The 24,680-nt window shown below is 44.2% G+C and overlaps 1 protein-coding gene across 1 annotated transcript; it reads right to left on the bottom strand.

Annotated features, from left to right (window-relative positions):
• Window positions 1-16,460: 16,460 nt before the first annotated feature.
• tmem88b (transmembrane protein 88 b) lies at window positions 16,461-23,730 on the bottom strand. Its single transcript, XM_035783697.2, has 3 exons — window positions 22,976-23,730; window positions 19,995-20,381; window positions 16,461-17,475 (listed from the first exon to the last, which is right to left on the bottom strand). The coding sequence occupies exons 2-3, from the start codon at window positions 20,373-20,375 to the stop codon at window positions 17,188-17,190; spliced, it is 669 nt and encodes a 222-aa protein (XP_035639590.1). The 5' UTR covers window positions 20,376-20,381; window positions 22,976-23,730; the 3' UTR covers window positions 16,461-17,187.
• Between the last annotated feature and the right edge of the window lie 950 nt (window positions 23,731-24,680).

Here is a 24,680-nt window from a genome sequence, read left to right as displayed (position 1 = left end):
ACGTGTACTGGAGACACCATGCGCTCCACCACATAACACGGTGCCTGACCAGTACGACACCCACCACGGTAAGCTACGGGGAGTTGGCAGAGTCAGGTTGGAGACCTGAGTCAACTCCCCGTGTGCCCCCCCCCCCCAAAACCATTTTTTGGGGGGATGCCTCTTGAGCTTCCTTGCCAGCCGTGTTCCCTCGTAATGTTGCCGCTCAGCCTTAGCTGCCTCCAGTTCCTCCTGTGGACGGCGATACTCCCCAGCCTGCCTCCAGGATATCCTCCCATGTCCAGAAGTCCATTACACCACTCTGCTTGGTCCTTTGGTGGTGGGTAGTTCTGTAACGGCTGTTTGAAGAAGTGGACCAAAGCGCAGCGTGGTAAGTGTTCATGATATCCTAATAGAACTGAACACTGAATAACAACAAAGAGAACGAACGAAACCGAAACAGTTCTGTCTGGTGCAGACACAAAAACAAAAAACAACTACCCACAAAACACAGGTGGGAAAAGGCTACCTAAGTACGGTTCTCAATCAGGGACAACGATAGACAGCTGCCTCTGATTGAGAACCACACCCGGCCAAACACACAGAAATAGAAAACATAGAACACAAAACATAGAATGCCCACCCCAACCCACGCCCTGACCAAACCAAAATAGAGACATGAAAAAGGATCTACGGTCAGGGCGTGACAGGTCTGTATACACCAGCCAGCCAGGCCGGTACCTAGGGAGTCGTGGTGTGCTGTCGTGACATAACGTGAGGGTGTTTACTTGGAAACAAACTTGGAATCCATCTCTGGATCAAATCAAAACAAAAGCTAAGTTAACTACACAAGTTGTATAAACACACCCCATCTTCTGGAACACGTGAGTGGAGGAGAGAGGGAACGGAGGAGAGGACGAATGGAGGAGGGTGTGTATCGTCACCATGGCCCTAACGCAGCTAAACAGTGACTTAAATGGCTCATAACATTTCATAAACGCAAGTGATGATAACGGTGTTACTAATCTTCCAAGAAGTCTCACTCTCAACCAAACACACCTTAATAATATAATTTTACTGCAATGGGCAAAATCAGGGTCACAGACTGTTTCTTGGTAGTCTTAAACAAATCTACTTTGAAACCAAAGTAAACACCTGGTTATGGGCTTAAACGAAAGAAGACACCTGTACCATGTCAGATATAGAGTTGAAATGTATTCCATTTGGAGTTTGCATCCCAATATTACACTTTATATACCTCACAGAAGACTGAAATATAACACAACCGTTTGACATAGAAACACAAGATTTGTGGCTGTAATTTTTTTTTTTACTTAACGTTTATAAATAAATTACTATAAATTATGAATTTGTGAGAAAAAAATGATAACATTCCACCCATGAGGCCACTAGTCATTTGACTGCAGAAAAAAAGAACTACAAGAATGACATCACATCCTCTCTGGTATAATGATGCATTATAATGATCTTGGTTCTGCTATGTGTGACCTGTTCAAATTTCTATTTTATTGCTTTTTATTAGGTCTTTGCATGCAAACCTTATTCAGGCTCATGGTTTATCCAGCCAGGGCTTCTGTATCGCTGTGTGAGGACATGGCTAAAGGACTGGTGGAAAGTTACTTGGACAAATGACAGAGGGAAACGGATTATAATTCGGAGTGACCAACACTAACCCGAAGCAACAGGTAGTATACTCAGGTAGTATACTCAGGTAGTATACTCAGGTAGTATACACCCGTGGTATTGCTCATCTGTCTCTCTCTCTCTCTGTCCCCTCCCCCCTCACTCTTTCTCTCTAAATGTGGGTGAAGGCCAGCCTGCAGCGGGCCATTGTCTCCAGGTAGTATAAGCTCCCAGTCAATCATTAGCTCACCTACATATGTCAGACGTTTCTTTGCGGACCATAGAGTGGGGGTAAAAAGGCTCTTATTCAAAATGAAATGGACCCTTTCTGGTGTTTCATATTACTGTGGCTTGCATCCCAAATGGCACCATATTCCCTACCTAGTGCACTATGTTTGCCCGTCGCCCTATGGGCCCTGATCAAAAGTAGTGCACCATATAGGGTGCCATTTGGGATGCAAATATAGTAAATGGAAGCAATATGGGGAGTGGCAGTTGGCACATAAGCTAAAGACTGTCCAATATTTGCACAGTAACACATTGTTCTGTGCAGTATAAAAACCATCACTGATTCATTCTTTGTGTCCTTGTGAATGTGTCCTCAGCCCCTATTCCCTCTATATACAGTAGTGCACTACCTTTGACTCAAGCCGTGCCAAAAGTAGTACAGTCATGATTGTTAATGTATGACGACCTAATACAATTGTCAATAATTGAGACGAGGGGACTCGAACCACACTTCTGTGGCTCAGAGTCTCCTTGTGACATCAGATACATTCAGTGGGAGGACCAATCGGATGGCAAATAAAAATCTTTTTTTTTAAATGGCAGATAGAAAAATACTGACTTCATCCTCTGTGAATCTTTGGCCCCTCAGCTAGTTAGTCCAGCGTTCTCAGCACTACCATCACGCTTCCACTACCCTCAGTCAGGATAAGAATAGCACTGTTGTAACGTAAATATGTGTCACAAAAAGCAATAAGGGAGGGTAATGTGTTACAAGTCAATGCTACTTGTCACTTCCACTCATCATTTTTTATTTTAACTTTATTTAACTAGGCAAGTCAGTTAATAACAAATTCTTATTTACAATGATGGCCTACCAGGGAACCGTGGGTTAACTGCCTTGTTCAGGGGCAGAACACCAGATTTTTACCTTGCCAGCTCGGGGATTCAATCCAGCAACCTTTTGGTTACTGGCCCAATGCTCCAACCACTAGGCTACCTGCTGCCCCAACTCACTCTCTGCATCCCAAATGGCACCCTATTCCCTACATAGTGCACTGTTTTAGACCAGACCCCTAAAGGCCATGGTCAAAAGTAGTGCACTGTAAAGGAAATAGGGGGCTATTTGGGACGCACTCACAGTCTGCTTCCACGGGAGTGATTTCCTTGTGTGGAAGGAGTGGCCACGACCCTGAGCTAGGGAGAGTTTATAATGGTTTACACAGTGGTTTTATGAGGTGAAGGTCTCTGTGTGGATGTGTTATTGTCACGTAGGCTGTGTCTCAGATGGCACCCTACAGATGTTGGATCTTAATTTGATCACCCTGTTGCAGGAGAACCTTCGTGCAAAGCAGGACATTTAAAACTTGTAGTGTATTTGAGGTTTAGAAAGGCTTCTCAAGTTTGTAATTTCCTCGTTGAAATTTTTTCTTACGAAAAATGTATAAACTCCTACAAAAATGTCCATTAATTATAATCCACATAATAATTCAAATGTCCTGTTACTTTCCTGCTGTAGTAAACTGACTCCAATTAAAATTCTACATCTGTGTTCCCAATATAGCGCATTACTTTTAACCAGGGCTTCGGTCAGACTTGAGCTGACGAAACCGGTCCGATCAAGTCTGGGCCTGTGTGTCTAACAAGTGTTTACTCTTTCACAACCCCTCTCCCCCTCTCTCCCTCTCCACTCCTCCTTCAGACCTCAAGATGTTCCCAACTTCCCACACATTCAGGCTCTTGTGGGTTCTGGCAAGGGGGGGTCGGGATAAGGGGACCTGTGGGACAAGCCGGTTGATGACGCCCTTGACTGGTTCTTGTGTACAGCAGCTTGAGAACATGTCCCCCTCCCTCCGTTCCCCCTTTTCCACCCATCTCTCTCCCCCTCTTCCTCTCTCTCCTCTCACTGTCCCTTCGGCTCCTTTTACTCCACTTCAGTCCCCAACTCTCTCTCCCGACCTCTTCTATCCTCGACGGTTCCTTTGTGGCATTGGAACAAATAGAACAGAAAACACAGATTACAAAACCATCAAACCATATAGGATCCTTCGAGCCACCTGACCACAAATACATGTTGATTATACAACCAACCAACCAACCAGTAAACCAAATAACTATTTACTAGAACTAGAACTGTCCTAGAACTATGAGATCAAATACCAATATCATACATGTGTTTTCTCTCCTGTCGCTTATTGACAACATAGGTCAAATTCCCTAGACCAGGTATTCCCAAACTGGGGTATGCGCAATGCCGTCAGGGGTAAGCCAAATAAAAATGTGATTTTTTTTCTCTTCACTTTTTCAAAAAGTCCATTTATATTTTCCAACGGGGCCATACATTTGGGTGAGTTTTTTTCTCGTTTCTCGCCTGAGTAGCCTCATTTCACTGGTAGCAGGTAGCCTAGTCAAATAATTAACGTCCAATCACATTAACCGTTACTCTCTCGTGGGAATTCCACTATGTACCTGCTGCTCATGTTGGTATCTGTACTGATGGCACAAATGCCATGACAGGGATATAGTGGAGTGGTAACGCGTGTGCAAGCAGTTGCTCCCGACACCACTTGGGTACACTGCAGCATCCACTGAGAAGCTCTTGCTGCCAAGGGAATGCCTGACAGCTTGAAAGATGTTTTGGTTAACTTTGTTAAAGCAAGGCCCCTGAACTCTCGTGTATTTTCTGCACTATGCAATGATATGGGCAGCGACCATGTAACGCTTTTACAACATACAGAAGTGCGCTGGTTATCAAGGGGCAAAGTATTGACACTTTTTTAAATTGAGAGACAAGCTTAAAGTTTTCTTTACTGACCATAATTTTCACTTGTCTGACCGGTTGCCAGATGACAAGTTTCTCACATGACTGGCCTGTCTGGGTGATGTTTTTTCTCACCTGAATCATCCTAATCTAGGATTACAGGGACTCTCCGATACTATATTCAATGTGCGGGACAAAATTGAGGCTATGATTAAGAAGTTGGCGCTCTTCTCTGTCTGCATTAACAAGGACAACACACAGGTCTTTCCATCATTGTATGATTATTTGTGTGCAAATGAACTCAAGCTTACGGACAATGTCAAATGTGACATAGTGAAGCACCTGAGTGAGTTGGGTGGGCAGGTACTTTCCCAAAACGGATGACACAAACAACTGGATTCGTTATCCCTTTCATGCCCTGCCTCCAGTCCACTTACCAATATCTGAACAAGAGAGTCTCATTGAAATTGCAACAAGCGGTTCTGTGAAAATTGAATTGAATCAGAAGCCACTGCCAGATTTCTGGATTGCTCTATACTCTATATTAAGGATCCTGCCTTGGAAAATCGTGCTGTTAAGACACTAATTGCAACCACGTACCTATGTGAGAGTGGATTCTCGGCCCTCACTAGCATGAAAAATAAATACAGGCACAGACTGTGTGTGAAAAATGATTTAAGACTGAGACTCTCTCCAATACAACCCAACATTGCAGTCATTTGCATCCATTCAAGCACACCCTTCTCATTAACCTGTGGTGATTTATTCACAATTTTCATTGAACATATAAGGTTTTATATGTAAGATGGTTAAATAAAGAGCAAAATGATTGATTATTATTATGTGTGCCCTGGTCTTATAAGAGCTCTTTGTCACTTCCCACGAGCCGGTTTGTGACAAAAACTCACACTCATTCTTATGTTTAATAAATGTATTGTTTAGTGTGTGTGACAGGCTTACAATGATGGCAAAAAAACATAATTTGAGAGTGCGCTGACCCTGGTGCTAGAGGGGGTACGCAGCTGGAGGTTGAATGATTGAAGGGGTACGGGACAATAAAACGTTTGGGAACCACTGCCCTAGAGAAGATGGAAAGTAGGAGGAAAGGAAGGAAGCAGAGAAAATATGAAAATATGTTTTTTTTAAAAGAGAAAAGTCAAAAGAACAAGGATCGGTAGCAATCTTCTCCCTTTGTGTCTGCCATTTTGATCAAGGATATTTAAAATGTGCAGCTAACTACATAGCTCAGTTATTATATGTTGTGTGTGTGTGTGTAGTAGGTGGTTGGTTGTGACCAGTTGAAACCGGTTCTGTTCTGCTCCTCTATGTCCGTCTGTGTTCTCGTCTGCTTCGAAGGGTCAATGGGGGAGTCTGTGTACTGTGAGGGGAGTCGGAGTAGGGGGGGTGTATTTGGGAAAGGGGGGTTTGGTGCAAGGGGTTCAGTAGACCTGCTAAATAATGGGTTTTGCTCTGTTCCTTCATGTCTCTATCCACTGGGCACAGACATTGTTTAAAAAGTCTAGTTTTGATTTAATTCAACGTGAAATCAACAAACAATTTCACCATGTCATTGGATTTAGGTGAAAAGTTGGGTGAAGAAAATACAACATTTCCTTACGTTGATGAGTTTTTGAAAACCGCCCTTCCAAAAAATTGTTGAAATTAAGTGGAAACAACATGAATTCAATCAGTTTTTGCCCAGTGGGTGTCTACTTCCTAGGGCCAGAGGGAGAGTCAGCGTCCTGTGGAGGGAGTGGGATGGGGAATGGGGGGAGGTTTTCGGGAAAGTAGGGGTTCAATGCGAAATAATGAGTTCAAAGCAAGAAGTCTCGTCTTCACAATCCACTTACCACACTGGCTAATGCCTAATTGTTTATCCGTTTCTCTCTCACTCTCTCTCATTCTGTTTGTGTGTGAGTCGCATGAGAAGTGGCAGTCAAAGAATGCCCCTTTCCTTCCATCTCGTTCTTTTCCACAGTCCAGTATGTCCTGTGCCTGCTCCCCGCACTCGCCCTGAGGTGTGTGTCACCAACCCAGTGACACACACTGTGCCTCCAGTGCACCTCCAGGGTCCAGTACGCCCTGTTCCTGCTCCTCGCACTCGCCCTGAGGTACGTGTCCCCAGCCCAGTATCACCAGTGCCGGCACCACGCACCAGGCCTACAGTGCGCCTCGGCAGTCCAGAGCCTTCGGCGACAGTACCCAGTCCAGAGCGTCCGGCGGCAGTACCCAGTCCAGAGCGTCCGGCGGCAGTACCCAGTCCAGAGCGTCCGGTACGAGAGCAGTACCCAGTCCAGAGCTTCCGGCGAATGTTCACAGACCGGAACCTCCAACGAGGGGCCATAGTCCGGAGCCTCGAGTGCCGATCCCCAGTCCGGAGTCTCCAGCGACGATCCCCAGCCCGGGGCCTCCAGCGATGATCCACGCAGCGAGGGTCCCCAGCCCGGGGCCTATGGCGAGGATCCGCAGTCCAGAGCCTCCGGCGATGATCCACGGGTCAGTGCTACAAGGGCGGAGGGCTCAGTGTTAAGAAGGGGGCGGCGTCCAGAACCAGAGCCGTCACCGAAGTTAGATGCCTACCCAGACCCTCCCATATAGGTTTAGGTTTGCGGCCGGGAGTCCGCACCTTTGGGGGTGGGTGGTACTGTTACAGTTATCTTTGTTTTCTTTATTATTTTGGTTAGGTCAGTGTGTGACGAGGGTGGTTTGTTTCGTTTTTGCAAGTCTAGGTGTTTATATGTCTGTGGTTGCCTAGATTGGTTCTCAATCAGAGGCAGCTGTTTATCGTTGTCTCTGATTGGGGACCATATTTAGGTAGCCATATTCCTGGGTAGTTTGTGGGTTCTTGTTTAGTTGCCTGTCTGCACTACGCATATTAGCTTCACGGTTTGTTTTGTTGTTTTGTACAGTTTGTTCAGTGTTCTTTCTTTAATTAAAGAAGTATGTACGCTTACCACGCTGCGCCTTGGTCTCCTCCACATGACGACCGTGACAATACCGCTCAGGACACGTTCGGTCTCCAAGAGATGAACGGACTTTGGTGCAAAAAGTCAATCCCAGAACAACAGCAAAGGACCTTGTAAAGATGCTGGAGGAAACAGGTACAAAAGTATCTATATCCACAGTAAAAACGAGTCCTATATCAGCATAACCTGAAAGGCCTGTCAGTAAAGAAGAAGCCACTGCTCCAAAACCGCCATGAAAAAGCCAGACTACGGTTTGCAACTGCACCTGGGGACAAAGATCATACTTTTTGTAGAAATGTCCTCTGGTCTGATGAAACAAAAATAGAACTGTTTGGCCATAATGGCCATCGTTATGTCTGGAGGAAAAAGGGGGAAGGCTTGCAAGCCGAAGAACACCATCCCAACCGTGAAGCACGGGGGTGGCATCATCATGTTGTGGGGGTGCTTTGCTGCAGGAGGGACTGTTGCACTTCACAAAATAGAATTCATTATGAGGACGGAAAATTATGTGGATATATTGAAGCAACATCTCAAGACATCAGGAAGTTAAAGCTTGGTCGCAAATGGGTCTTCCAAATGGACAATGACCCCAAGCATACTTCCAAAGTTGTGGCAAAATGGCTTAAGGACAACAAAGTCAAGGTATTGGAGTGGCCATCACAAAGCCCTGACCTCAATCCTATAGAAAATGTGTGGGCAGAACTGAAAAAGCTTGTGCGAGCAAGGAGGCCTTACAAACCTGACTCAGTTACACCAGCTCTGTCAGGAGGAATGGGCCAAAATTCACCCAACTTATTGTGGGATGCTTGTCGAAGGCTACCCGAAATGTTTGACCCAAGTTAAACAATTTAAAGGCAAGGCAACCAAATACTAATTGAGTGTATGCAAACTTCTGACCCACTGGGAATGTGATGAAAGAAATAAAAGCTGAAATAAATCATTCTCTCTACTATTATTCTGACATTTCACATTCTTAAAATAAAGTGGTGATCTTAGCTGACCTAAGACACATATTTTTTACTGGGATTAAATGTCAGGAAATGTGAAAAACTGATTTAGGTGTATGTAAGGTGTATGTAAACTTCCGACTTCAACTGTATGTGCAGTATTCCTCCCTATCAGTCTGTCATGCACACAGTGGTCTCTCTCTGCTTGTTTTTGTCTTGAGAACATAATCTATATTTATCCCCTTATAGTGCTACTAAGGGTGTTTATCTGGAAAGTTATGTAACAATTACCACGAAGCCACTCGATGGCAAAAAAAAAGCAACTCACTCCTGCCCCAGACAGTCAGTTTTTCCAGCTGTAGTTCTTACCGTCACCACAGGGTTCACTGTGACCTCTGACCTACCCTGACACACAATCGTGGTAGTTCTGGGTGTCTGTATCTAAGTAACCTAACGTAGCATGCGTAAATTAAATGCCTGAGCGGCTTCGGCAAAATCCGGAAGCATCCGGATCAGACTTCAGCTCTTCTCTGCTTTTTAACAGAAAACCGGATGCTTCCAGTTTCCTCCAGCCCCGCTGAGGGTGGTGTCTAACGGAACTAATGAAAGTTCTCCCTTGCTCTCCTATCTCCTCCTCTTTCTGTCTCCTCTCCCATCTTTCTCTCTACCTGCTCTCTCTGTAGCCCTCCGTCCCCTCTCAGACTGTCATCAGATAAGACCTTGTGTGACTTTGCTACTCATAGCCTCTCACACATGTACATGTCAATGTACCTCTTCAGTGTCATGGTCTACTTTCTTAATCCCTTGCCGTTGGTCAAATGGACTCACTTCATTGGCTGCTCTCTCAAGAATCTCAAGGGGGGGGGGGAAGACCCCTGCTTGTTTTATGTTTGTATACACGGGGCATGATGAGGTCTGCTCTGAGGTTCACATGCATCACACACTGCAAAAATACTATGCATTAAAATGAATCATTTGTATGGGGATATGGAGGCCATTGGCTCAACTTACCTCAAAGCACCCTCAAAGCCCACACAGCTACAAGGATGCACTTTCAGGAAACCTATAACACAAATTCATTTGACTTTGTGAAAATCCAGTTTATTATTACCACTTTTCCCCCATGTGGTTTCTTCCTTCACAGACTCCATGAAATGATGACCTCTTCCTAAATATTTGGTCATTATTAATGTTGTGTATGGTTTCCTAGAAACAAGGGGTGGCTCAACATACCCCAATCTCCCCTACAGTTTTGGTGCTTTATCAAGGAATCTTTCTTATAGTTCATTTGTTGTTGTTTTCCATGATGTAACTCAGGGTTAAATTGGGTTAAGATTTTGGTACTGGAGGAGAACCGTTCAGTTGTCTGCCTTCTTCCTGAACTGTTGGCCAGTATTGAATTACCAATAAATACCCAGATCACGAAAACTTCATGACAAAAAGATTTAATAAAAAATAATATGGTTTATTGCTTATTTTTACTATTCTGACTTATCGGATTAAACTAAAGAAGATACAAAAAAAGATAACGTGAAAGAAATGTTTGCTAAAAGGAAATAAAGAATGGAAAATAACTGAACCAACTCGGAGGAACCCGCCGATGACGTACTGTATGATGTTTCCATGGAAAGTCTCGATGCAGAAGTTCCCTCTCTCATTGTTGTCAATAATTCATATAAAAGTCAAACAATTTAATAATTGAACAAACTGGCAGTGGGCAGCCCACATGAAACGACGCAAGAGGTACACGACTATGACAAGAGTTTTGAATCATTTAAGAATGACTATGACATATATTGTGGCTTGATTTGAACACAGTATCAAAAATAGACCATATGCTTTATTCCCAAAAGGGAAGGTTCCTGGCAGATAGGCAGTTGTGTGAAGCTGTAGCAAGTACTCTAGTCCAGGTATGTCATCTGGAACGGGCTGTGGCATGTTTGAGAGTCTGAGAGTCCCGCTGGCGTCACCCTGAAAATAGAAAAACACAAAGGGGAAAAGATAACATGATACACGCATTTAAAAATCACTTTTTGAAAAGGCTACCTCAGATTCTTGTGATGTAGGGAGAGCTATTATTAATATATCGTAACCATGGTTAACGGTTGATCTTTTATGCATTACAGACAAAATACAGTAATTCCCCATGAGTTATTGTAAAGGAATGTGTATCATGAGTCGACAATAGGAAGCGTGCCGTGTGAATAAAGGCACACAGCTTGATCACGTACAGGACCTGCGTGTGTGAACCTCTTCCTGTACGTTCAACCAGGAGCTAAATCTCAGCATGATCTTCAAACAACCACCCATATGATTTGATAATTGTACCCTGAATTTCACTAAGCTGGTCTTTATATTTAAGAAACTTTCGTTGCAACTTCAATCTATTAGGCATCGTGTCTGGTCATCAGATTGTACTCAGGTAATAACACCTTGTTAGTGGCATGTGTGTGGTTTGTTTTCATATTAGCCTGAAAATAGAAATATATTATTCTAACTGTGACCCTCACATTATTACTTTTTGCGCAGAAACAAGTCAGTCAACCATAGAATTAGAACGTTGTCTAATGAATCAATCGTCAACTTTATTCAAATTTATATGGAGTCAACATTGATTCGTCTGTTTACATCTCAGCACCCAGATCCAAACCTTGCATGCTGGTTGACATTGTGTTCTAACGTCAGTCAAATCTCCTTATATGGTAGTCCTCAGACGCAGCCTACACAGCCGTTGGCCACCTGGATGACACAGAAACATTCAATGACACAATCACACATAAATAATGTGTGGTATTTCATTATCTGACCTGGATGCCACACAGGATGAGTTGCAAACTTGAATGTTGTGAAAATTCGGTGCAACTTCCAGCGCGCTTTAAGTTACAGTTTTAACCAGTGGCTAAGTAGGCTACTGTGGCTATTTGATCCTAATGTAGGCCTACAAGAGAGGCCTTCCATTGAAAACAATGGAGAAAATGCATCCTGTAACGTTTTAACATGGACACAGCTGTTCTACCGTTCCGCCTACAGTAGCAGCCAGTGTGTGGTGTTCAATGTGGGCCTACATTCCATGAGAATGAAAATAAACACGCAGGGCTTCACCTGTTTATCCACTTGTCCTTCAGAAAAGGAGGTGACTAAAAATGTGTTGTTTGATGCAAGAAACCGCTTCACAAAATACATTATTATTCCCATACCATTATTACAGAGAATCAGACACATTATGCTATTGGCTATTTAGCTCATGTCTCAAAATACAACCCTGCCCCTTTAAGACAAACCCTGCCCCTTTAAAGACTCGTTACCCGACTCACTTTTGAAATAAGTCTAGAAATGTGCATGTTTTGTGCTCTTGTAGGAAGCAATCACTCCCCTGTTGCTGGCTACAAATGATCTATAACTAGGCAAATAACTCACTAACTAGCAAAGGATATTAACAAAAATGTGTACACGTCTACATGCAGCTCTCGCTTTGATCTCAAAACAAGCTTATCGACTCACGATCGCTCATGCTGTAAACAGTCCAGTTCAAAGTGAATGGTACAGATGTTATGAAGCGTGATCAGATGAATTGTAATTCATTGCAAAGTTCTCTCGTTAACACAGGTGTGAGTGTTGACGAGGACACGAAGCTTCAAAAGGAGGGTGGTGCTTGGAATCAATGTTCTTCCTCTGTCAATCATGGTTACCTGCAAGGAAACACGTGCTGTCATAATTGCTTTGCACAAAAAGGGCTTCACAGGCAAGTATATTGCTGCCAGTAAGATTGCACCTAAATCAACCAATTATCAGATCATCAAGAACTTCAAGGAGATCAGTTCAATTGTTTGCTAAGAAGGCTTCAGGGCGCCCAAGAAAGTCCAGCAAGCGCCAAGAACGTCTCTTAAAGTTGATTCAGCTGTGGGATCGGGGCACCACCAATACAGAGGTTGCTCAGGAATGACAGCAGGTAGGTGTGAGTGCATCTGCACGCACAGTGAGGCGAAGACTTTTGGAGGATAGCCTGGTGCCAAGAAGGGCAGTAAAGAAGCCACTTCTCTCCAGGAAAAACATCAGGGACAGACTGATATTCTGCAAAAGGTACAGGGATTGGACTGCTGAGGACTGGGGTAAAGTCATTTTCTCTGATGAATCCCCTTTCCGATTGTTTGGGGCATCCGGAAAAAAGCTTGTCCTGAGAAGACAAGGTGAGCGCTACCATCAGTCCTGTGTCATGCCAACAGTGAAGCATCCTAAGACCATTCATGTGTGGGGTTGCTTCTCAACCAAGGGAGTGGGCTCACTCACAATTTTGCCTCAGAACACAGCCATGAATAAAGAATGGTACCAACACATCCTCCAAGAGCAACTTCTCTCAACCATCCAGGAACAGTTTGGTGATGAACAATGTCTTTTCCAGCATGATGGAGCACCTTGCCATAAGGCAAAAGTGATAACTAAGTGGTTCGGGGAACAAAACATCAATATTTTGGGTCTATCGCCAGGAAACCCCCCAGACCTTAATCCCATTGAGAACTTGTGGTCAATCCTCAAGAGGCAAGTGGACAAACAAAACCCCACAAATTCTGACAAACTCCAAGCATTGATTATGCAAGAATGGGCTGCCATGTGGCCCAGAAGTTAATTGACAGCATGCCAGGGCAGATTGCAGAGGTCTTGAAAAAGAAGGGTCAACACTGCAAATATTGACTCTTTGCATCAACTACATGTAATTGTCAATAAAAGCCTTTGACACTTATGAAATGCTTGTAATTATACTTCAGTATTCTATAGTAACATCTGACAAAAATATAAAATATCTAAAGACACTGAGGCAGCAGACTTTGTGGAAATTAATATTTGTGTCACTCAAAACTTTTGGCCACGACTGTATCTAGCCATGTTATTGTCCCTCATTGCATTTATTATTACTTTTTTTATTAATTGTCTATTTCTTTCTCTGTCAGTACGCCTTTCACTGTTAGTCATCACCTGCTGTTTACGAAGCACGTGACGAATAAAATGTGTTTGAATTGTTGTATTTCCTTACCAAACTGGTGCCAGTTTAGCCTGGGTACCAGTCTTTTAAGCTAACAGTCCAGTTATTGTAGCCTACTCCGTGTCGAGTATAGGTAGTGGACTGTTCGTTAAAAAATAAACAAATTAAACACTGGTCCACGGACTAGTACAAATGCGGCTCTGTTCGATTTAATCTTTGAGAGATATGTTTTTGAAATCATAATGCATCCTGGGAGTGGAAGACAAATACAGTGGAGGAAGTGCAAGTGGTTCCCCAGTAATAAAAATGGTCAACCATTAAACCCTTACTTCAAGCTGCAATAATATCGTAACTGCTTCTTCCAAAATGATTGGCACCTTTGATTTAAAAAATAAAAACTTTATAAAATAAATACTACAAATACTGAGCTATACTGTATTAAAAAAAAAACACAATTATATACTAATACAATTGCGCCGAGATAAAACGTTTTATTTACAACGAATGAACAAAAAAAATCTAAAGAGGATAACTGCACTTAGTCTTTTTCTATGTTTTATGAGATTGAAGAACATGTTGGGAGGGATTTTAGCCTTTTGGACGGCCCTCTTCAATTCAAACCACAGATTATTTGGGTTTATTTGGGTCCTCTACCAGGCAAGTTTACCAGTGTTCCAGAGTTTTTAAAACGTCAATTGTTGCCCTATATCTTTAAATATATGTTTTGTACACATCACCATTTTGCCTCTTCATTTGGAAGTTCTTTGTCTTTCCCAATGGTGACAAATAATAAAATGTTACCTCATTTTTATACCCCAGTGAAACAGGAAGCCATGAAAGTCCACAATACAGTTCCCAAAACTGAGATTAATTCAAAGTAGAATGTTAATGCAGGTTAAATGTTTAATTTTACTTATAATAATCATTAGGGGTGACAATAATTTAACACCTTTTTTTTTTTGTTAAGAAAATGTCTTTGAGCAACTATTTTAGTATAAAATAATAATTTTGCATAACCAATTATCCAAATGGCTGAACCTAGATGAACTCGGGTCATCTAGGAATGTCCACTTGGTGGCGACAGAGTTCCATCTTCTGGGTTGAGTCTGTCTGAACGATGACTGCTGGCGTGTCATGATCATTGTGATAGTCAAGAGATACTATCATCTCCACAAATCAGACTGCATAGCTTGTTTTATCCCAACACGAAGGTGATTTGTTTTCCAAATGGAACTCTGTCGCCACCAAGTGGACATTCATAGATGACTCCAGTTCAATTGTGCAGTTCTAGCTACCTATCTAGCTAGATCCATTTGGATATGCATCCCACATGTTTCTAATTCAGAGGCAATGACGAAAATCAGTTAACACATTGCAAGGTACCGTCCCCCTCATTTCTAGCACGGTGCTTTCTCGAAGTTGCTCTCCTAAACTTACTGCAGGCCAAACTGTAAAGATGGTGCATTTGGCTGTACAGTTCGACTAGGGGAGGGGTATTGAGTCCTGGCTTTACAAATGATAAACATGACCAAACATTGTATTTCAGAATGTAGGCCAACTCATACCATACTCACCTCGTCAATGGCCATGAACTTTCAAGGTTCTCATTTGAAACCCTTCAACAAACAAAACAACTCCACGACATAATCTTCTGTCGTATCTTATACGCATATTTATCCAGATACTCCATGTAAATAGTTCCATAATTGTTGGAGAGGGTCAACAGCACCGCACGAGACGAAAAAACAATGTATCCAGCCAGGAAAGAAACTTTAGTAACAAGCTGATTGCTGAGCCTGATTCCAGGCTTGTGAAATGAACACCCTGGGGTTTGCAAACCAGAGATGAAAACCTGTGTGTGGGGGTAGGTAATTAGAGACGCTCTAAGGTGGAAATGTATACATAAGCACAATGAACACTTTAAAAAAAATCAACAACATAGTTCAGGCAGTAGGAAGTTCTCTCTCATCCATTTATATGCAGATGGTACAGTCTTATACTCAGCGGGCCCCTCCCCGGATTTTGTGTTTCAATGCTCTACAACAAAGCTTTCTTAGTGTCCAACAAGCTTTCTCTGCCCTTAACCTTGTTCTGAACACCTCCAAAACAAAGGTCATGTGGTTTGGTAAGAAGAATGCTCCTCTTCCCACAGGTGTTATTACTACCTCTGAGGGTTTAGAGATTGAGGTAGTCCCTTCATACAAGTACTTGGGAGTATGGCTAGACGGTACACTGTCCTTCTCCCAGCACATATCAAAGCTGCAGGCTAAAGTTAAATTTAGACTTGGTTTCCTCTATCGTAATCACTCCTCTTTCACCCCAGCTGCCAAACTAACCCTGGTTCAGATGACCATCCTACCCCTGCTAGATTACGGAAACGTGATTTATAGATCTGCAGGTAAGGGTGATCTCGGCTACTGGTTGATGCTTATTTATAAAACCCTCTTAGGGCTCACTCCCCCCTATCTGAGATATCTACTGCAGTCCTCATCCTCCACATACAACAGCCGTTCTGCCAGTCACATCCCTGGGTCGCTCGTCTTTTCAGTTCGCTGCAGCTAGCGACTGGAACGAGCAGCAACAAACACTCAAACGGGACAGTTTTATCTCAATCTCTTCATTCAAAGACTCAATCATGGACACTCTTTACTGACAGTTGTGGGTGGTTTGTGTGATGTGTTGTTGTCTCTACCTTCTTGCCCTTTGTGTTGTTGTCTGTGTCCAATAATGTTTGTACCATGTTTTGTGCTGCTACCATGTTGTGTTGCTGCCATGCTGTGCTGTTGTCTTAGGTCTCTCTATATTATATCTATTTTGAATCCCAGCCCCCGTCCCAGCAGGAGGCCTTTTGCCTTTTGGTAGGTCGTCATAGTAAATAAGAATTTGTTCTTAACTGACTTGCCTAGTTAAATAAAGGTTCAAATAACAATAATGAAAAAATAATTGAAACAGACTCCAACTGATTCCAAATAGACTTTATTTGAAAAGAGGAAATACACAAGAAACAGTAGCAGTCATAAACCAGAGTCAACTAAATGCACAAAACTCTATTGAAGGTCTTTCGTGGTGGTAAATGCTTAAAGATACTGTGTTGAATCAATGTTAATAATATATTGGATGTCAACACATGGCAGTGATATTATGTCCTTTAATACAATGTCCAGTGTTTCACTGGAGAAACAACATTTTGCCCTCGAACTCTAGAACAGTGTAAAAAACTGCTCCTTCTTGGTCTGCGAAAAAGTTTTCTCACAGTAAACCACACATGTTGACAGGGTGACTTTTACATGAAATTGGTTGTATAAAACGTGGTAGTGTGAAGGAGGTTACTTTGGTTGAACTCCAGAGGAACGGTTTACTGTGGCGCCTATACTGAAGCCTTCCCAGATAAGAGTTTGACTGCTGTGGTTGTTCTCCTCCTTCTCCTCCTTCTCCTCCTTCTCCTCCTTCTCCTCCTTCTCCTCCCTCTTCTCAAACACCATTCTTTCCTCCTGTCTCCCTCCTCATCTTGGCTCTCCCTTTCCCTCCACGCGCTCCCTTCTCTTCCTCACCCTTTCTTTCTCTCTCCCTCTCTTTCTTCCTCTTTGTGTGTCTCTCTCGCTCATCCTCGCTCCTTCCCCCTACACATAGATCTTGACACGACCTTCCTTCACATCGCTCCCTCTCCCCACCCTCTCCCCCTCCCCCTCACACCCAGACCTTACCCTTCCCTTCTCCCTCCCCTCCAGCGCCACTGCCTCCACAGCAGCTCCCTCCCAGGCCAGGGTGCTGTGTGGCGGGCAGGTTCTTGTAGATAGCCCTGGAGTATGGTATAAAGCAGAGCCCCAGCTGGAGGTGGCGGGCCAGGCGGCAGTAGGCGGCCAGAGCCAGGACCAGGAGGGGTGTGACCAGGAGGAAACCCACAACCAGGAGGGCCACACAGCCACCGTCATTCAGCAGGTCCGAGCAGTAGCGCGACGTCCCATGAGGGCGCACCTGGGGAGAGGGACACGGGTCGTATTTTTCCTGATTGTTTGTGTTGCTTACTGTTTTTCACATGGCCGTAAGAATGTTGCACTCAAAGCGAAGAGATTGACAATGTCCCCTGTGACTGTAAAATGACATTGATAATGCATTGTCCATGCAACAGACATGCAGTGGTCTCACACGTTGCTATAACAAGGTAGTTTCTAACAAGCTAAAGCTAATGAGGCTTTCTGTTGGTGTCTTCTCAGAACCGATGGAGACGGTTGGTTTCAGCGCCCGTGATCAGGACAAGTGAAGGATGGAGGAATCAAGGAGGAGACGCAGGGAGACGATTGTGTGTCCCTGGTAGACACAGAGAACATAGCACCCTGACACACGCACACACACACACACACACACACACACACACACACACACACACACACACACACACACACACACACACACACACACACACACACACACACACACACACACACACACACACACACACACACACACACACACACACATACACAGAGAGAGAGACTGAGCAACACTCACAAACCCAATCTGTTTTGTTGACCCCACAAAGAACGAAGAGCCCTTCCATAGATTAAATGTGATTAATTGCCATTCTTATATCACCATCAATACCTATGGTGCTTTACATTTAAAATGGCCACCTGTTGTTGTGGTGTGTGATGCTGCTGGTATGAGGAAGAAGAGGGTGAAGGGGGGGTGACAGAGAATATGTGAGCAATGGACAGGGAAAATGGAGGGGCTGAATTATCCTTCCTTCCCTGTTCTTAAACATCTGCTTATGAAACACATCACAAAGAGCCAAACTTAACCTATTCCAAACTCCACCCTCATTTAACCTATTCCAAACTCCACCCTCATTTAACCTATTCCAAACTCCACCCTCATTTAACCTATTCCAAACTCCACCCTCATTTAACCTATTCCAAACTCCACCCTCATTTAACCTATTCCAAACTCCACCCTCATTTAACCTATTCCAAACTCCACCCTCATTTAACCTATTCCAAACTCCACCCTCATTTAACCTATTCCAAACTCCACCCTCATTTAACCTATTCCAAACTCCACCCTCATTTAACCTATTCCAAACTCCACCCTCATTTAACCTATTCCAAACTCCACCCTCATTTAACCTATTCCAAACTCCACCCTCATTTAACCTATTCCAAACTCCACCCTCATTTAACCTATTCCAAACTCCACCCTCATTTAACCTATTTCAAACTCCACCCTCATTTAACCTATTCCAAACTCCACCCTCATTTAACCTATTCCAAACTCCACCCTCATTTAACCTATTCCAAACTCCACCCTCATTTAACCTATTGCAAGCTCCACCCTCATTTAACCTATTCCAAACTCCACCCTCATTTAACCTATTCCAAACTCCACCCTCATTTAACCTATTCCAAACTCCGCCCTCATTTAACCTATTCCAAACTCCACCCTCATTTAACCTATTCCAAACTCCACCCTCATTTAACCTATTCCAAACTCCACCCTCATTTAAACTATTTCAAACACCACCCTCATTTAAACTATTCCAAACTCCACCCTCATTTAAACTATTTCAAACACCACCCTCATTTAACCTATTCCAAACTCCACCCTCATTTAACCTATTCCAAACTCCACCCTCATTTAACCTATTCCAAACTCCACCCTCATTTAAACTATTCCAAACTCCACCCTCATTTAAACTATTTCAAACTCCACCCTCATTTAAACTATTTCAAACACCACCCTCATTTAAACTGTTCCAAACTCCACCCTCATTTAAACTATTCCAAACTCCACCCTCATTTAAACTATTCCAAACTCCACCCTCATTTAACCTATTCCAAACTCCACCCTCATTTAACCTATTCCAAACTCCACCCTCATTTAAACTATTCCAAACTCCACCCTCATTTAAACTATTTCAAACACCACCCTCATTTAACCTATTCCAAACTCCACCCTCATTTAAACTATTTCAAACACCACCCTCATTTAACCTATTCCATCTCCACCCTCATTTAACCTATTCCAAACTCCACCCTCATTTAAACTATTCCAAACTCCACCCTAATTTTCAGCTAAACTATTCCAAACTTGTGGTGGATGGTGGAGTCCCTCCTGAAATGTCAGCACGCTGTATAACATATTATTACTGGTTTCTTATCTAGTCTGATACTCCTGAGTACCTCTGAAAGGGTAAATTGTTATGACTGTTCTGGCAAACACCACTCACACTGACGCACACACACACACACACACACACACACACACACACACACACACACACACACACACACACACACACACACACACACACACACACACACACACACACACACACACACACACACACACGTTGACACACACACACACACACACACTGACACAGATGAATTATGAATGTGAAATTGAAATAACACATAGGAATTTTGGAAGATGAATGTAAGTATTGCACAAATGCCCTTTACTCTGTGTACACACATACACACACACACCCTTCCTACCGTAGAATGACAGAGGAACCCGAACACCACCATGGCGATGGCGGGGATGAGGATGAGTCCGAACACCAGTCCGGCCAGGCAGGCGTTGATCCCAGCGATGACCAGGTTCTGGGCCGTCACCAGCACCGAGCACGCCCAGCAGTCCAGAGAGCCTCGGAGCTCCAGGGGAGCGTCACTACCACCTCCCCCACTCTCAGCGGCAGAGTACGGGGGAGGCACCACCACGCCGGAGGGGGTCCCCACAGGAGCGCTGGAGGCCAGAGAGTTGGAGTGCTGGAGGTGGTGGTGGTGAGGGTGGTGGTGGTTGAGGGGAGAGAGCTCCTCGGAGAGATCCAGAGCCTGGTGGTGGGCCCCCTTCTCCAGTGTACCGATCACACTCATGGTCAACTAAGGATGGAGGTTAGCACAGGTTGATATGATGTAAACAACACAATGCAATGCTATGTATATAATATGGTCCTTGTTTCTCATTCTGGAGTGAACCAGTCTGTACAACATCGCTCTTTGATGAATGCAAATTGAAACGGCACTGTACTTGCATTGGAAGGACATTTGAAGCCTCTTCCTCTCTTGTCTAATCTCAAACTTGGTCCCCATCCCTCCCTAGATACATCATAGCCGAGGCTCCATCTTCAAAGGCAGTTCACAGGGTCAGTTAGAGGAGTTATCTGCTAGAGGTAGAGGACGGCAGGCTGCGTGGTGCAATCTATAAACGCTCTCCCGTCTTCTATCAGAGCGGGATGGTTATCTGAATGCCAATTGCCAGATGAGGGTGCACAGAGGATGATGATGGATAAGATGAAGAGGAAGGGTAAGAGATGGATGTGTTCATGCGTGTGTGTGTGTGCGTGTTTGTGTATGCTTCTGCACATGCCTGAATGTATTTGTTTATCGTTGGGCTGATAAAAGACTGCAGTTCCTGTCTCGTTAGAAGGAGAAGCATGGTGTAATGTCATGCCCCTTTGTTCAAGACACTGTAAAGGTTTTAGTATGAGTCTTCCAGTATGGTAGAAAAACAACACACAACATCACAATAGACCAAGTTTCAAGGTCCCTCAACTCCTAACTGACATGTCCCATTAACGCTGACAGGATGCCCCCCTCGTGCTAACTAAGCGTTGCCCTAACCAGCCTGAACAATGGACTGAGGTCAGCGGCCAGCCCGCCTTCCAGAAATAACCCCCAGACCTCGGCACCGCAGACTAGAGGGGCCAAAGCCCGGCACTGAACACTGTTTTTTCAAAAGTTGTGTAAAAGTAGTGTATTGAGCAATATTCCACAGGTGCAGGGTACAAGTAATGCCATAGGCATGATAATGCGTTTTGGTAGTTTTCAAGCACACCCATGAGACTTCTAGCAGCTTGAAGAGGGCACGACAACGCCTATTCCCCCTCAGGAGACTGAAAAGATTTGGCGTGTGGTCCTCAGATCCTCAAAAAGTTCTACAGCTGCACCATCGAGAGCATCCTGACTGGTTGCATCACCGCCTGGTATGGCAACTGCACGGCCTCCGACCGCAAGGCACGACAGAGGTTGTTGCTCAGTACATCACTGGGGCCAAGCTTCCTGCCATCCAGGACCTTTATACCGGGCTGTGCCCAAAAAATTGACAAGAACTCCAGCCACCCGAGTCCTAGACTGTTCTCTCTGCTACCGACTATTTACATTGTCCCCACCCCCCATTTTTACACTGCTGCTACTCTCTATACATTATCCATGCATAATCACTTTACCTCGACCTACATGTACATATTACCTCAATTACCTCGACTAACCTGTGCCCCCGCACGTTGACTCTCTACCAGTACCCCCTGTACATAACCTCGCTACTGTTATTTTATTGCTGCCCCTTAATTATTTGTTATTTATTTTTATTTATTTATTGTTCTTTTTTCTTAACTGCATTGTTGGTTTAAAGGCTTGTAAGTAAGCATTTCACGGTAAGGTCGACACTGTTGTATTCGGCGCATGTGACAAAGCAGTGAATGCACATCCAGCACTTCCACAGGTGCAGGAGACAAAATGAATCGTTGAATGTCTCACATTGGTTTTAGCCGGGACAGGAGGTTTTCCTGACCGCATGATAAACTCCTGTCTGTAGGTAGTGGGTATTTGTGGGTTAATGTTTTTTTGTTGTCATGAATCTTGTTCTGGAGGCAGCTCTGTAGAGTGGTCACTAGCTGGCGCAGCCACAAAGTCATCAAATCGGATTTGAAACCTAACCTTAACCACACTGCTAACCATAATGCCAAACCCTAACCTTAAATTAAGACCAAAAAGCAAATGTTGACTTTGCAACTGGCCTACCTAAAGGAAAATCACTCTATTCTGCCTCCAGGACAAGACTCATGACAATAAACGTCAACTGACTCGATAAGTGCTTACTTTACGCTCTACGTCAGTCTCCTATTGTTAAGTGTTGTTCGGGTGTAAGGTCAGGGGTCCAGGAAGAGGGAGACCTGCTCACTCATTGTGTCACGACTTAAAATAGGCCTACACTTGGCCGCTCCATCTGTTTTACACATCCCATGTACTTGTTATTCTTTGAAAAATGACGCGTCATTGTTTCTCATAACTCTGGAGGACACTGATATGAATCTGCTATAGAAATGACTGAATCGTGTCCTGTGGTATTTTCAAATGACCTTCGTCTGTAGCTTCATGGCTACTAATACAACACTGAACTACATTCAACCTGGTCCCTGAACGATTCTCATAATGTATTCTCTAATCTAGAACATACTGACGCAACTCTATTGTCTTCTGACTGGCAGTTGCACACATGTTATCATCGAATGTTATTATGTTGTTGTCTATGTTATTACCTATGCATTTAATTATCAGTGATGTTAACAAGTAGTGTCATTTTAAAATGCTGCTAATTTTCTGAATGCTTTACACAGATATTGGAATGGTTGTGGTCTAAATAGAATGCTTCAGTTAGTTCAACTCCCTCCCTGGGTCTGTACGGTCTCACTCACATTGACGTGCAGCCTGGTAGAGCCTCTCTCTCTTCCTCACTCTTCTCTTCTCCTTTTCGTCTCTCTCCTCCTTCTCTTCTCTTTCTCTTCTTCTCTATTCTCTTCTCTTTCTCTTCTTCTCTCTTCTTCTCTCTTCTCCTTCTCTTCTCTCTTCTCTTCTCTTTCTCTTCTTCTCTCTTCTTCTCTCTTCTCCTTCTCTTCTCTCTTCTCCTTCTCTTCGTTCTTCTCTTTCTCCTTGAAGTTCCAGTGAAACACTCTCTTTCTCCACTTATTCAAGCAGGTGGACAAGCTTTAAATGTTCTCTCTCTCCTGTCTTTCCTCAAATCTCCCCTGCGTTTTGGCTTTGGGTTTTTCCTCTGTATCAGTTCAGATTCCTTCACACTTTCCTGAATGAAGTTGTGACCAGCTCGTGTAGTAGTGGTATGCTGACCTCCTGTAGACGTAATCTCTTGTTGTTTCCTCTCTGCACTGTGAAGGGTCGTCGGTCCGTCAGGGATAAGTCCGTGTCGGTCCCCCTCCCCTATTTCTCAGACTGAAGGGCTTCGTCCTTTCACCTGTTGTTCTCTCCCAGACTGCAGTCGACCTCTCCAGCCTCAGCGTTTTGGGTCTCAGCTCTTTAGAAGTGGCCCAGACCTCTGTACGTCCCTCCGTCAGTCCGTCCCGCCTTCTCCTCCTATTCTCACACTTACTACGTTTGATACAACAGCCCCTCTTGAGGAATTAGACAAGATGCCTTTCTCTCTTACTGACTTCTGCTTCACTCACCCCCCCTCCCTTTCATAACTACTACATCAAGTGCTTGTGCCCCCACCTCACTCCTCTCCCTCTTAACTACTATAACCCGTGCCTGTAAAGCACCCCCTCTCTCTGCTCTCTATCCCTCTGTTATCTGTGTGCAACACTCTGTGTTAGGGGTTGGAGCCAGGCTGCTTCTCTGATAACCTGCGGCGTGATTGAGCCTGTGGCGAGAGGGAGAGAGGGGGAGAAGGAGAGCGGGAGTGTGTATTTAAAGAACTGCTGTGTCGCTGTGGTCTAATCAGCAGCCGGGGATGGAGCAGAGGCTGCATGGTACCACTGACATACCCCACCATGTCACTGACGACCCTAGTTGCTTAGACAAATTCATGTAAAGATGGACATTGGCCCGAGCTTTTATTCTTTTACAAAGATCATCTGTAAGGAAAGTGTAACAAGTGTTGATATTATACTGTACTTACAATGGTAGACCCTAACCCTAACCCCAACCCTAACCCTAACCCTAACCCTAGCTCTAACCCTTGCCCTAGCCCTAACCCTAACCCTCGCTCTATCCCTAACCCTAGCCTTAACCCTAACCGTAACCCCAACCCTAACCCCAACCTTAGCTCTAACCCTAACCCTAACCCCAACCCTAACCCTAACCCTAACCCTAACCTAACCCTCGCTCTATCCCTAACCCTAGCCTTAACCCTAACCGTAACCCCAACCCTAACCCCAACCTTAGCTCTAACCCTAACCCTAACCCCAACCCTAACCCTAACCCTAGCTCTAACCCTAACCCTAACCCCAACCCCAACCCTAACCCTAACCCTAGCTCTAACCCTAGCCCTTGCCCTAACCCTAACCCTCGCTCTAACCCTTAACCCTAGCCCTAACCCTAACCCTAGCCCTAACCCCAACCCTAGCCCTAACCCTAGCTCTAACCCCAACCCTAGCTCTAACCCTA

The sequence above is a fragment of the Oncorhynchus keta genome, chromosome 13 (assembly GCF_023373465.1).
Source record: "Oncorhynchus keta strain PuntledgeMale-10-30-2019 chromosome 13, Oket_V2, whole genome shotgun sequence".
NCBI classification, from domain to species: Eukaryota; Metazoa; Chordata; class Actinopteri; order Salmoniformes; family Salmonidae; genus Oncorhynchus; species Oncorhynchus keta.
This window is presented reverse-complemented; position numbering and strand designations above follow the sequence as displayed.

Coding starts and splice junctions, on each gene's coding strand:
- tmem88b (XM_035783697.2), bottom strand. CDS start 20,375: ATGAGTGTGATCGGTACACTGGAGAAGGGGGCCCACCACCAGGCTCTG. Junction 17,476..19,994: donor GGTTCCTCTGTCATTCTACG/GTAGGAAGGGTG, acceptor CCCTCTCCCCAG/GTGCGCCCTCATGGGACGTC.